The sequence below is a fragment of the Photinus pyralis genome, unplaced genomic scaffold (assembly GCF_008802855.1).
Source record: "Photinus pyralis isolate 1611_PpyrPB1 unplaced genomic scaffold, Ppyr1.3 Ppyr1.4_LG1, whole genome shotgun sequence".
NCBI lineage: Eukaryota > Metazoa > Arthropoda > Insecta > Coleoptera > Lampyridae > Photinus > Photinus pyralis.
This window is the reverse complement of record NW_022170249.1, coordinates 30,710,808-30,725,006: the sequence shown is the minus strand read 5'-3', so window position 1 is coordinate 30,725,006 and position 14,199 is coordinate 30,710,808. Positions and strand designations below refer to the sequence as shown.

Below are 14,199 nucleotides of genomic sequence, written 5' to 3'. Positions count from 1 at the left end.
CGTCTTCTACCAACTACTGCCCTTCTTTCTGTCCTCTTATCAAAGGTTTCTACAACAATAGTCCTCTTCCTCGACCTGTTATCGTGATCGGGTACCTATATTCCCTTATACCTCAAGAGCGGAAGAGGGTACTCACAAAGGGCGATTGAGACGTCTGCATGAAATATATCCAATGGTGATATCAAAACAAAAGCTATTTCGGTTTAAAAAATGCGCTTTATCTGCACAGGAGTTGTGTACAATTTATACTTGTTTTTACTGTCTCCTATAATATGTAATTTATTCTTTCTTCTAGTTCATTCCATTCCTTCCATCCCCACAGCTTCATTCCCTACATCAACACCCCTGCCACAATTGCATCAAAAGGCGTTTTCTACTTCTAACTCATTTTCAAATTTCCTCTCTCCTATTACCCAACCTGTCTATCGCCACTTCCCCCTTTTCTTTCATAATTCCCTTATTTGAGCGTTAGTCCCATTATTTTGTTGCATCTGGTAAACATAAATACTTCTCATTCTCCCCCCCCCCCCCCATTTACTTCCTCCACTTCCATTCTACCTCCTTTTTCCTTGCTCCCCTCTTCTCAAATCTCATCATCTTCGATTTATATGTTGCACGCTGTAGTCATTACCGTGATTCTCCTATCATTTTCCATACCGTTTTTTTTTCAAATCGGCACTCGGCTTTCCTTCCATTCTTCCTGTAGTTCTCCTCTTGCGATATGTTGAGGTTATCGAATGGTGGCTATCAGTGCTATCAGACAGGAACTCACGCGAGAAATCGTGCTAGAGTATTCCCGCCTTTATGTAGCGGTCATGAAGCGCTTCGTCTGGTGAACGTAAGCATTAGGTATAACTTTTGCTTTTGTCGTGAAAATGACAGGTTTGGATTTTTGCGAAAAATATTGATATCAGAATTTGAAAACTCCAACCATCACACTAAAATAGTTTAAAATAGTTATCTAAGCATTTTTACGCGAATAGGTAATGGCTGTATCCTCTTGAGGTACACTTATTTTTATAGAATTCCTTCTTTGTTAACGAGTTTCTTTTTAAGTTATGTCATATGTTTTAAATTTAATTTAATTACCTATCTTTGTTTTACCTATATCGCAATCCGAACCCATTTATTAATGGGGCACGTAAGTTTGAATTAATTGGATTTGGGCCTGAGTTTCACATTGTAATTTTTGGATATATCTTTCGTGTAATGAGCATTAACACTCATATCTATGAATACCGTTCTCTTCTAAATTCCTAAAACGAGTTCACTAATCTATGATGGATATGTCTGCTTAACTCATCTAACACTGGGTATTTACGAAAAGACGTTCTGCGATGCAATGTGTGAACTATCGGAGCAGCTACCAAAGTGCAGGTAAACTGTAAAAGCTTTTGTCGTGTCATTCCGTTGCTGTACATTTTTGCTACCGTCGCGTCGGCGTCGGTCGTGAAGAATTACTTTGCAATTGGTTAATGTCCAAGCAACTATAAAGTGCCTTTTTATTTATCTTTTGCCTTTGTCGTTAATGTTAGCGCGAGGTAATTCAGTTAGTTACTTTATTTATCTTCCGGTCTGTAAATGAGATTATAAGTAATCAACGGTGCTGAACATTGAACAATTACATTTAGTTAAGTGTCACCTTGCCCCGAACTGGGGGCGTTTATTTACGCTTTATGCATCAATTAAATATCTTAAGCGTAGATTCTTTCCCAAGACAAAGGTGTTTATACCCACTATTGCCCGAGGATTCAGAAATCTTGTATTCTTATTTTATGTTTAGTTTATATTTACTTTTTGGCGTGATTCAAGTTCAAAAGGGCCATAACGGCTTGAAAAAAATTGTACTTTTTTCGCCTACACTGGCTACTGTGGCATAAAAAGTCCATTACAGTTTTTTTGTGAGTTTCTTAGTTTTTGAGACTATTTATTTTGTACTTCTTTGAAATTTGCACTTTGCTCGAAAAGTAAGCACCATAGCCGAAAATGTTAAATACATAAAATATATAGTGTCTTGATGAACTGTACGAAAAAAGTCTCATATACATTTTTTGCGTCAGGTTCAAAATAAAGGCGCCAAAGGTAAACATAGTCGGTAAGTTGGAAGTTTTATTAAAAATTCACACATTGATCGATCATTGATATTTGATGATGGTTTTGTTTACAGCGTGATAATTATTCTTTAATTGAGAAACTTTTCTCTATTTTGACTATCGTCGTATCTTCTACGGTTTCGGAGAACCCCATGTAGGTACAGAGAATTTTTCTTAAATATATAATACATTATAATATAATAAATACCTACATAACTTTTAAAAAACCATGTCAATACTTAAAATATATCGCTATAGGTAACCAACATTACATGCGATCAACGAGAGTTGTTTCATTTAATTCTTTCTTCTTTCAAGAATTTAATAATTCGTGCTGACGTCAGGAAACAAGAAGCATTTTGAATCGTCCACGTGACCTTTGCATCAACCCTTATATTTTTAAAGACAGATACGAATTTTTTTACAAAAATGTTCTTGGGGCATTACGAATTTTTTATTACCTTTACATTTGATATTTAAAGAGCGGAAAAATTAATAAGCCAGAACATTTAATAAGGCAGACGCCTTCAAAGTTTGAAAAAATTATACTGGTCGCCATAAATACAGGAACACCCAATGTGGGGTGGGGTACGTTCAGCAAAGCAAAGATGGTTGCCAAGAACGCCACTGAAACTGAAACCGCAAACAACTCAGGCGACATAGCTCTAAAAATTAATTACCTAAACAGATGAATCTATGGCAATGCTTCATACGAGGTATACAATTCTTGTAGGTCAGCTGATCAGTAATAGCAGACAAATATGTCCTTTGTTATGACCTTAACTTACTGTGTTACGCTTGCCATCGGCAACTTCTGCTTCCACTACACCAGCATACACTAAGCGTCAATAATATATTCATTATGTTAATTGGAAATGGTTTATTTGCCTACTTACACATACCTAGTCTTTATACAATTTGAATTTTTATTATATTAACAAATAAATAATTTCATGGCATACATAAATGCTCACAGTTGAATAATTTAAAATTTATTGCACCATTTTAAAGCTTCAGAAGCAAATCGGAATTTAGTTTTTTGAAATTCGTTAAAGTACTAAAAACCCACTTATAATTTAATCTTATTTACAAAACATAAGTACATCAAGACAACGCATTTGGGCGAACAACATAAAAGCGTCGAGTGAAGCACGTCCAACACACGTTGTTAAAAGCTATCACTCAAATGTGCGGTCCAGTAGGTGTTAATGCCGGATGACTAATACCAGAATTCACCATGTGCATGGCTGCTGCCGTGTTGCCAGATTGTAAGTACATGTAATAGTTGTAATTTTGAGCCGTGTGGTCCGCCACTGGTGGTGACGGTCCAGGTGGTAAAGCGGCGGCTGCGGGTGAATGGGGCGAACGAAATGCAGCCGAGTGGACGCTAGCTAATATATCGGAGACCGAATGCGAGCTCGGCCAGTGAGGCCCTGTATACCTTTGGGGCGGGGGCGATTCCAATTTCTGTTGGGGATACGGGTAGGTGGGATAAATCGCGTTGTAAAGCGAGTGGGAATGCGCGGCCGTATGCACTAAAGATCCTATTTTATTTCTTAATATTCGACTAATTGAACTAACTGAAGGAACATTGTACTTGTCACAGACACCATCGGATAACAGTCGATCTCTAATTTCCCACGCGAAGATGCCGGGATCCTTCTGCTTTAGTTCTTTTATATACGACACCACCTTCGGCGTTGTCACCCGAGGTTTGGAGCCGCCTATCGCTCCTGGTAAAATGGAACCGGTCTCGTGGTACCGCGCCAAAATTTTGGATACGCAGCCGTGCGAGACGCGCAGCTGTCTTGAAATATCACAGGGTCGAACTCCCACCTGCGAGAGTTCCACGATTCGTAATCGAACCGCATTCGGTAACGGACGGCCGTTTACGAAGACACCACCAAGTTGATTGACTTCGCCATATTGTTGCACTTGCCCTTCTGAAACAAGAGAAGAGTTTGTGTTAGATGCATGAAAGTTTGATTTCAGTTAAATGGAATAAGTGGATTGTTGTTGTTTGAAAAGGCCCTAATTAAAAGTAAATGTTCATAAGTATACGAGCGGTTTTCTTTCGCAAACCTTAAGTAACGCTAAATTAAATTCATTTACTTCATTTACAATCGCGTTGCACGTGTATTGCAGGTGGCGTGGCGGAGTTCACTAACTGTTATCTCCAAGTAATTAAACGATTAAACCATTATCGACAAAGAAGCAGGTTGACGTGGCTTGACGGAAAATCAAATCAAATAACACGAAATCTATAAATTACAGGTAGTCAACTTAGTTTCTCTCGCGGCTCAACGCGTTGCTTTCACGGTGCAACGCGCATTGTCTCACGGTTCTCTCAGAACAACGCACTTCCCACTCTTAACTTTTTTGAGTGATACCCATTACCTTTTCCACCAATAAAATTAATTTTTTTCGCCCAATCAGATAGGTTGACGGCCATAAATCGACTCAACGTGGAGTAATTTCCTGCTGATCAACGCTACGTAGTAGCCTGTATAATGACGACTGCAAAATAAACAAAATTTTTCCTGCAATTTGAACTAATCATGTCATTGTACGACTCACCGGCGCCTTAAATTTTCACACGTATTTTGAATAATATCGAGAGTTGCTCTCAATATTATTATGTGAGCTGGCTGCAAAGCGACCCCACTCGCAAATTGTTTATGGTCTGGAACCCCAGTGACAATGACTACAGATTTTTAGATCAATATTCTATACAGCTTTTTACAATAAATATGTAAGAATTGGCATAATATTTACAACCTGTCAATTGCAAATCAGGTAACTAACGTAGTCAACATTGTGTGCAATCATAAATAATTAAAATTTAAAAATAATTGCTGAGTTCTCTAGCGTTTCACATTTTTTCGATTTTTAATTTTCTAGGTAATAAGTATTAAGGAGTAGGTATATCGGGTGTTGCATTAGTGACTAGAGTTTAGTTTTTACAAAATGTTTATGGGTTTCAATGTTTTAAAAGTCAGTAGGTTCTTAATAAGATCGGCCATTTGTATTTTATGGGTCACTGGTTTCCATATACGTCGTGAGCGGGTAATGGCTTAGAGCAGCTGGAGACAGTCAGTCGGGCGTTAGGCGTTAATAGGTTTTAGTATCCAAAACAACCAGTCAGGATTACGCAGAATGATATCGTATTGGTTCATGAGAAGCTCTGAATTTGCAATATTAAACGGCCGCGATTTTGATCCGTATTCGTTTCGTTCCATTATTAAATAGTGTCTTTTAATTCCTTAGCGCCATTTTGTTGGTGGTTTAAAAAAGTAAAAGCTGAGTAGGGATTCATTCAGAAGGTTAGTGTCAGATTTATTCGGTTTTGAGCCGTCATAAAGCTCATTGTGGGTAACCAAAAGAGAAGCATTCGCACACCGCACAAATCCAAGAAGGAAGGAACTTTCTTTTCAATCTGAGATTTTTATCACTTCATGTACAACGCATGCGAACCTTGACCTAGCAGGATTCTGCTGTAGGAAATTTCTATAGGAACGACACAACTACCGAGAATATTTAGAGGTATTTAGTGGCTGTATTATTTTTCAATCGCGTGAATTAGGTACCTTAAGGATGCCATAACAATTTTCATTTGCTGCCAAATAGCTCATTTTGGTTCCATTGAAATTTTAAAAGAAGGGGCTCTTAAAATATTACGGCCACTTGTGAATTTTCCATTAGCATAGAAAGTTTCTATTTTATTGCAGATTTATTTTTTAAGGAGACCTCACGGAGAAGTTTAACTTTGAATTAGTCAGATTAATAATTGAATATCATTTTATAGTCTTTACAAGACCATTCCTATATAAGGGTACAAATCTGTCAACGCCGTAGAAGTAAGTTCATTACATTTGAACAGAGTTAAGTCGAAGATTACTCATATTACAAAGAGAAAGCCTATTGAGTTGTAATTTCACTTTATTATGCAACCGAACCCATAGAGTTTGACATTTAATATTGAATGTTAACTAACCTGAAATTTATGTAATGGTGATATGGCTTGGTCGATAAAGCTCGAAGTACTGATTGATCCAAATGATTGAAAAGACAGTCTATATACCATCCTTTTGGTGAATAGTCTTTGGGCGATTTTGATTGGTAGGGCTAAACGAATCAGTTTCGTTCATTATTAAATATGATCGATTTAATCACTTAATACCATTTTGTGGATGGTTTGAAAATTTAAAAGATCAGTAGAGATTAATCTAGAAGGATAGCGTTAGATTCATTGGTTTTTGAGCCGTCGTAGAGCTGATTGCGGATAACTTTGCTTTTGAACCATGACAAAGTCATGTACACTGCCCGTAATAAAAAAAATAAAATTTTGTACGCAAATATTACACCAAGTTCGCGGTCGACGATAAGTGAAATACTGGAAGCAGATTCATTACAGTCGGATTTAACTTAAGCCAAGAAAAAGAAAGGAACGTTGCCTCATGATGTTTTTTTTCACACCACCTCACCTGCACCTTCCTTCCTTTTTGTTTGAGATAGTCTGGTCAAATTTTCCCGAAAAAGCACCACCGCTGTGACCTTTGGTGTCGAATTACATGTCAAGCAGCTTTGTTTTTATGGCTTCAGTAGTAATTTTGGTACCATTATGCTCGATGGTCATATCTTAGTCATAACGTATGCCATTGAGTGACGTCACGTACTTTTTATGCCGTTACCTATGACAACTATAATTGAATAGCGGCATAGAAGTTACAGTTGATATCGCCTTGTGTCCGTAAATAATAAATTTCCGTAACATAGGTACGTTGGAATGGAATCCTGATGTAACAAGAAGTCATCCTTCGTGGGTTCCAATCAAAATAAAAGCCGCAACGAATTTCTAGAGAAATCATACTGCAATTCCAAAAGACCTTTGTAGCCGATCTTCGTGTAAATTCCCGTACGATGGGCGGTGTATCTAGTTAACCGACATTTTGAATTGCAAGTACTTAATATGCTCATTACTAATTGGGTCAATCACATCTTCCATCCTTGCATTCCATAATAATTCAGCAGCAACAACACCAGCATTTTATTTCGGTACAACATTTGGTGTCATATTCCCTGTACCCCAAAATTGGTCCCCTATCCAACAACTCATCAAACCAAAATGAAAATTTATCTATCCGAAGTGTTCGACAAAGGCAACCCTACACGATATCGAAAATAACAATTCTATTCATATACCTAACACCATTTCGCTACATATTGTAATTACAATTACGATCACTAGAACGACATGGAATTAGAATTCCATCACCCAGAGGCATGCGGATTTATAAACAGCGAGTAAATCACGAACTCGAAGGGAATCGAATTGCGGCAATAAATGTCCATAGGGGGCTGTTATCGTTGGTTTAAAATTTCTTAATCTTCCATTTCTGGATCCGACCTTACTGTTACCGAAGGGCGTTCATCATTTAATGGAAATGTCTCTCACCATTTCAATCAAGCTGACGTAGAATATTGCAGATAATCTCTGTGAAATTGCACTTGGATCACGGTATTTGTTATGGTCGCGCGTAACTCGATCATAACAAGTGTAATGCCTCTATCGAAACATGAAATTGTGACCGAACGTACGTTCTACCCGTAACTCGCAATTAAACTAAAAAACTTCTGTATAATTTTTGTTTAAGAAAGATTTACATTGGAACAAATGGAAATTAAACGCTGTTTAATTAAAACCATTGTAGAGGCAATGTTAACACTATCGATGTTTTCATAGGGATTGATTGCGTTTAACAAGGATCGTGTTTCTTATATGAAGTAAAGTTTGAATAGCGGCGGTAAATGCATTTCAAAAACATTCCCGATTTAAATAAGTATTCTCGTGCATCTAGAAAGACTTAAATTGAAACACATGTACGCGACTATGCAGAATTGATTACCTTACATCATCGCGATATTGTGGAATCAGAACGGGCGATATTAAAAAAGTTTATGTTCAATAAACGGGTAATGCATATAAATATTTTATTAATGCCATTGTTATATTTAACAATAGCTACGATTTTCACGCTAAGTGATTCGCGCACAATTAGCAACTAATAATTAATTTTAATTTCTTATAAAATATAGCTAACGTTTTATTGGCTATTCGGCTGATTGAAGGACCAGTTTATCGACCATTAGTCAAAATTTATTGCGCGCAATTACCACAGTAGGTAAATACAGGCATGGTTTTTTTGCAACTCACGCCACTTAACTCGTTTCAACATGTATAAGGTTATCTGACAAACGTTCAAACAATAAATTTTCGTGGTGTTAATGGCACATCTTCTCATAACGGCTGGCATTTAATTTCCTTCAAACTACACTGCCTACTGCCTTATTCGTAACTATCACCACAGTTTTATCTGTGCTATCACGCATTATGCAGAAAACTGTGTCGTGCTTTATTAAAAATATAATGTTGCCAGACCTAAAATGATCTAAACAGGGTTTTGCTGTTTGTGTAGAAATGCTTATTACCAGACGACTATAAACTTATTCTTGTTTCTAATTAATGGCGGTGAAAAGTGCTCAATCTGCTACTCATGGTTATATTGAGCACTTTATTATTAGTATTGAATTTGAAAATTTCTTGTCCAATTCTCATATACGAAAATCATCTCCAAAATTTAAAATGTTTCCTGCAAAAATTCACTGCGCAACTGGTGCCCACTGTTCGGAAAGCCGTTTTTTACTTAGAGGAATAGGGAAGCATTCTTAATTATCTTCTTCTAAAAGGTGTAAACCATGTTCTCTTGGTATTAAGTGCCTGGACTTCCTATATCAAGCTCAAGAGCTACTAGGCGAAATGGGTTTGGAACAACCCAATCCTTCTTCGATGCTCCCTGTTCGAGCATGAGTCGATTAAGCCTTTGAGGGGCTGTTTAAACGACTCTAGAGGGGAATAAATCAATTCATCATGCTTGTAAATTGTAATTGCCCAGGAGTAGTTATAATGATTTCAATTATAATGTTGCGTACCCATCTCTATTGAGCGCGGTCTATGGATTGACCGCTGAATTTCCATCATTCTTACCTCCTTTTATCTAGGTGGGTTGAGAGTATTTAGACTGGCAACCAAGGTACCCCAACTCCATTGATTCAGTATACATCATAACAATCAATTAAATATGTCGTATAACTAGCCGACCCAATTCGGTCTATCGACCCCATTACGATTACTCTGGAGCGATACCCTGCATCTTTTTTCTAAAAAGGTAGTAAATTAAATTTTCTTTTCAAACGTATACTGAAGAAGTACACATTGTGCATAACTCTTGTGCATATACCTAAAACGCATTTTGTAACGCCCCTGCGCCTCAATCGCTTTTTGTGAGTAACATCTTCCGACACTCTGTGTCCTCGACATATTCGCACTTACAGTTTTGACATCACCAATAGGTATATTTCTAGCATATGTCTCAATTTCACGTTGTAAGTACCCTCCTCTGACAATTCGCTCTTACATCCCATTAGCGGTCTAGGAGAAGGACCTATGGTTGGTAGAAATTAATTCCTATTGTATAACCAATTGGTTTTCGCATGGAAAAGTTCTGCACGTTTTACTTTCAAAAACAGCATCTCAGGAAAGAATTCATTGAGGAGCCCCCCCTTAAGACAGCGCAATTTGACGGCCATCTGGCCCACCTTCAAGGTCTATAGGCTAGGTTATAGTCAAGGTGTTGCAAAAAATTCCAGGACTCTAGGATCATTCCCCTAATAGTTCAAAACAGCAGAAGTGGATCCGGACAAAACGCAAACAATAGCAAATTTTTTGATTTCTTAAAAAAATGCGCTTAAAAATTCAATATTGATTCAAACCAACATTTAAGGTCATTTTTTATATTTTTTAATTATTTAAACCTTCATTTAATTCTTTAAAAGCTTTTTTAATCTTTTATGAATTTTTTTAGTGCGTTTTTTAAGTATCAAACACACACGTTCAACGTTCTACCCTTCATGGTATTCTATTGAAAAGTCTCACCGAAGTGAATTGGTTTGTACAAACTATAACTTTCCTGCGCATCTCCTTTTCGAGGCCAGTAGGTGGCCGGGGGAAGGGGGAAGGAGGTAGAAATTAATTATATTTTTCATGGTTATCTAATTAAAGTTCTCAACAAAAGGAACTGTTTTCTACCAACTACCGCCCTTTTTTTTGTAAAAGAGGGGGTTGAGGAAGAGACGAGTTTTATTTTTCATGTGACTCAACGAGACGAAAAGTCTTTTCGTTCAAAATTGACACGATACTATCCCGGAAGTCGCTCCCATCTTAAGAAAAAGTGATTGTAGATCGACTCAAGGTGTGATATGACCGGAAATTTTTCCTGTCGAGAGGCAAATAATTTTAAATATTTTAGAATTTCAACTCCGTTAAATCATTACTAAAATCCTAAATAGTTTTGATTTCATAACAAAAAAATTTTATAATTGTATACCACGGAACATTAAATGTTTACCGTATAGCCGTACAACTCATTTAAAACAGGAAAAATTATTTTTGTCAAAAAACGCATTTTATTCATACAGTGAATTTCTCTGCAACCAAAATATGTAAATTCTTAGGATATAAAAGGAACCACAAATGTTTATTAAGTTTCTAAAAGGCGATCGATTTCGGGTTTTCTATCTACCCATCATCAGGCCATGCTAAAATATCATTTCCATCATTTTCATATGATATTTTAGCATGGCCTGATGATGGGTAGATAGAAAACCCGAAATCGATCGCCTTTTAGAAACTTAATAAACATTTGTGGTTCCTTTTATATCCTAAGAATTTACAACGAACCCAAAATAATGGAGAACTTCATTACATATTACACAAAATATGTAAACTTTTTACTTTTTTGTTTAGTAGTTATACCTTAATTAAGTTATAAAAATAGATCTGACGGATTTAAGTACATTAATAAACTTATTTTTATATTTATTATTAGCAGGTTATTGTTTCCTATGTTAATTTAAAACGAGCATTAAAACTACACAGCCGTGCAGGGTTACGCCGAGAAATTCGAATTAACAATGAGCCTTACTGGCCACTACCGACTTTAAAAAGTTCAATCCGGTCAATTAAGTAAGTGTAAATAACAGTAGCTAATTAAATGTGTTGCAGAATAAACGTTATCGAAATCAGTCGTGTGAGGTATCCCTGGATGCGCTCTAATTTTTCCTGGTGTTTGTAAGTTGTCCCTAATTGTTATGACCACTCCGTCATCGCAATTATCGAGGATCCTGTTGGCTTTTAATAAGAAGTGCCGTGAGAGAGACATTGACATATTTCACGGCTCTTTTAATAAATTAATTAGTCATATTAGATAGTAATTACTATGTAGTTCACCCAGTGCCATGTAATTGGAATACTTGCATTCAGTATGGTATCTGGCTAAACAAATAAATAAATAAATAAAATGGTAACCAGAAGCCGAGAAATACATTAAGGAAGTTTTAATTTTTGGATGTAGGATGTAGATAATCGAATACGCTGTGTAGGCTGAAAAAAGCGTGGATGCCTCCATGAAATTGCCGAACTTTATAAAAGGTAAGCCCGTTGTTTAATTGGATCGCGTTCATTTTTGTTAATATTATATTTAACCAATTTAATTTACATGTGTAATGATTAGAGTTCAATAAAACCAGAGCATAAGGTTTTAAGAGAAGATAAAAGGCTAAACTTCCGCAAGGTAGGGAGTATACAGTTTTTTCTTTAATACTGAGCTAGCCGTGGGTGAAAATAAGATCTATTGTTTTAGTAAGATTTTTCCCAGTGCCGTAGAGGTTCAATTTTATTTAATGCCAGTGAGGTTTCCAACCCTTGTAAATGTAAATAAGCCGCTCTTGAAAATTCGGTACAACACCGCAACTAACTATACCATATCAAATATTGGTGATTTACAAAGTAAGTTTGTGATGGCTCCATGATAATAAATTAAAGGAGCCAAATGGTGGAGAAAATGTAGGGACAATATAGGTTATTGCCTGTCAAATTTTACCAGAATTTTGCAATCTTCTAAAGAACATGCCATTAAATCTACGCATGTGAAGGTTTTCAATTTCTTTTTTATACCGTCATCACAACGTTAACGAAATGAAAGCTTGTTCAATGCACCACCGTGTGCAACGCTATCTACTTGGCAATATTAAAAGTATTAATAAAAATGAACAGCATGCTCAAGAGGTTTAAATTTTCACTGAAATTTGAAGAAATCTTATCCGAGATCTTATCTCAACGAAAGTATTTTTTATATGTATACTAACCTGCACTGTATATTTACGAAAATGTTTAGTATAATTACTACAATACTACCTGAAACATGACACAACACCTAAATTTGGTAAGTAGGTACTTCTGGTTCTTTAGCAAATAGTTTAATTGAAAATACGACGCCCGTTTCATAATCAAGCAGTGTAAAGTAACGTATAAAAACCAGTTTATCATTAAACTTGATTGTTGTTCATAGATTTTGTGCTGTTCAACATTGCTGGCAGACGATAACGATAAATGTAAACATTTTATTACAGATGAAAGGGTCAAATTGCCTGTCAGTTTGAAAGCTAATTAATAATTTAGTATAAGAACGTATAAAGGCAGTACGCCAATTTTAATGCATTTTATCAATAAGCGGCAATAAAAGCGTAAACCCAAATTGTGAATTACTTCGACTATTTTGCATTGCTGTAATTTATTTACGGATTTGCATGTACACACTCGAATTTGCTACTGCAGCCCAAGCAGGAGAATTTATTTTATATTCTACCGAAATATGCGCTAAAGGTACATGAAAAAGGGAGAGAGCGAACGTGTTGGAAAATTTCACGTTGAGTCGAGAGCTAATAAGTTAAGTCGATCATCTGTAATTTATCGCAGGGTGTCCCTAGGAAAAAAAAAATTTCGTCACGCAGTTGTGCGCGTTCATAAGATCGTTTAGACGACATCAATTTGAAATCAATCGGATCAAAACTGTAGAAGATAGGAAAAAAATTGAAAAATCGCCAGGTTAATAGACCACGCTCGGGGTAGCGCCCAGATGTCGCCGGGCGCACATTAAATAGCCCCATCCCTAAAGTTGTTAATTACACGGCCCCGGCGGGTACATGTAGGTACACTCCTCGTCTTTCTACAAGTGTTCTTCTACGGACCCGCATTTGATGCCAGTCAGCCAGTCAGCCGGCCGGTCAAAGTGAGATTAAAAGCTACATTTTTACAAATAAATTTGCAAAAATGCGATAAAAACAAATGCATAAAATTGTGAACTAAAGCCCTCAACCACAAAGGATAACTTACGGCTTAGAAAGTATTAAGCTAAATACGAACAATAGTGGAAATTTCAGCTCACGTGAAAACTGCATGACAAATAAAGTTTAATTGCGAGACAGAAAATGTTGTGCATACGGATAATGGTGTAAAACTGGACGCGCGAAATTAAACTGAAAGCGAATGGATATTATAATGTTCCCACGTCTGAAGCGGTTGATTGTGCGTAAATTGTGTGTAAATAATATTTTTGCACGATCGGTTATTGTCGGCTACTTACTAATTCATTTTCAAGGCGGTAAGGTGCACTTACCAACCTAGGGCGGTAAGTGTATCATAGCAACGTGCTTAGCAACCAAGTGACAGTTATAGTAACAAGCGACAAGTAGGATATGTGTCAAAAATCAAATTATTATGTAGAAGTTAAATGTACAATTTGCAAGTTACAAAAATTAGTTCGGGAATTAGACAGGCAATTGGAAAACACGGTGTTTGCAGATTATTCACACTCAGCAGTCGATAGAGGTATGAAATAGCAGGTTCTGTTGATGGTAACGAAGATGATGAAGGGTTCCCTGAAGTTCCACATAAAATTTTCTGAGCGGTTTCAATCTTGTTAGTTAATAACTCATTACCACCAAGTACGTGTCATCGGGTGCTTCCGTAAGAAATTTATGGAAATCTGCTTTAGAAAAAACGCTAGATTTTTTTGGCTGATACCCAACGTTCTTTCTTTTCAAAAATGCTATCAGCGTACTGTATTTTGAAATATCAACACCCCTTCTTAGAAAAATCATACTTTTCAACATGGAATAATCAAACCATAAGCTTGATGGCGATTTCAAT

At 36.5% G+C, this 14,199-nt stretch overlaps 1 protein-coding gene across 2 annotated transcripts in view; it reads right to left on the bottom strand.

The window, feature by feature from the left end:
• Nucleotides 1-2,953: 2,953 nt before the first annotated feature.
• LOC116175974 (paired box protein Pax-1) overlaps nucleotides 2,954-14,199 on the bottom strand; it is a 50,696-nt gene continuing 39,450 nt past the window's right edge. Inside the window, exons 1-3 of one of the 2 annotated variants that reach the window (XM_031494376.1) lie at nucleotides 4,671-7,293; nucleotides 4,491-4,610; nucleotides 2,954-4,036 (exon numbers count right to left, since the gene is read on the bottom strand). In XM_031494376.1, the coding sequence (XP_031350236.1) occupies nucleotides 3,276-4,036; nucleotides 4,491-4,545 (816 nt within the window). In that variant the 5' untranslated portion in view covers nucleotides 4,546-4,610; nucleotides 4,671-7,293 and the 3' untranslated portion in view covers nucleotides 2,954-3,275. Of the gene's footprint in view, nucleotides 4,037-4,490; nucleotides 4,611-4,670; nucleotides 7,294-14,199 lie in introns of those variants that run through there. The other variant, XM_031494383.1, reaches the window with a different exon arrangement.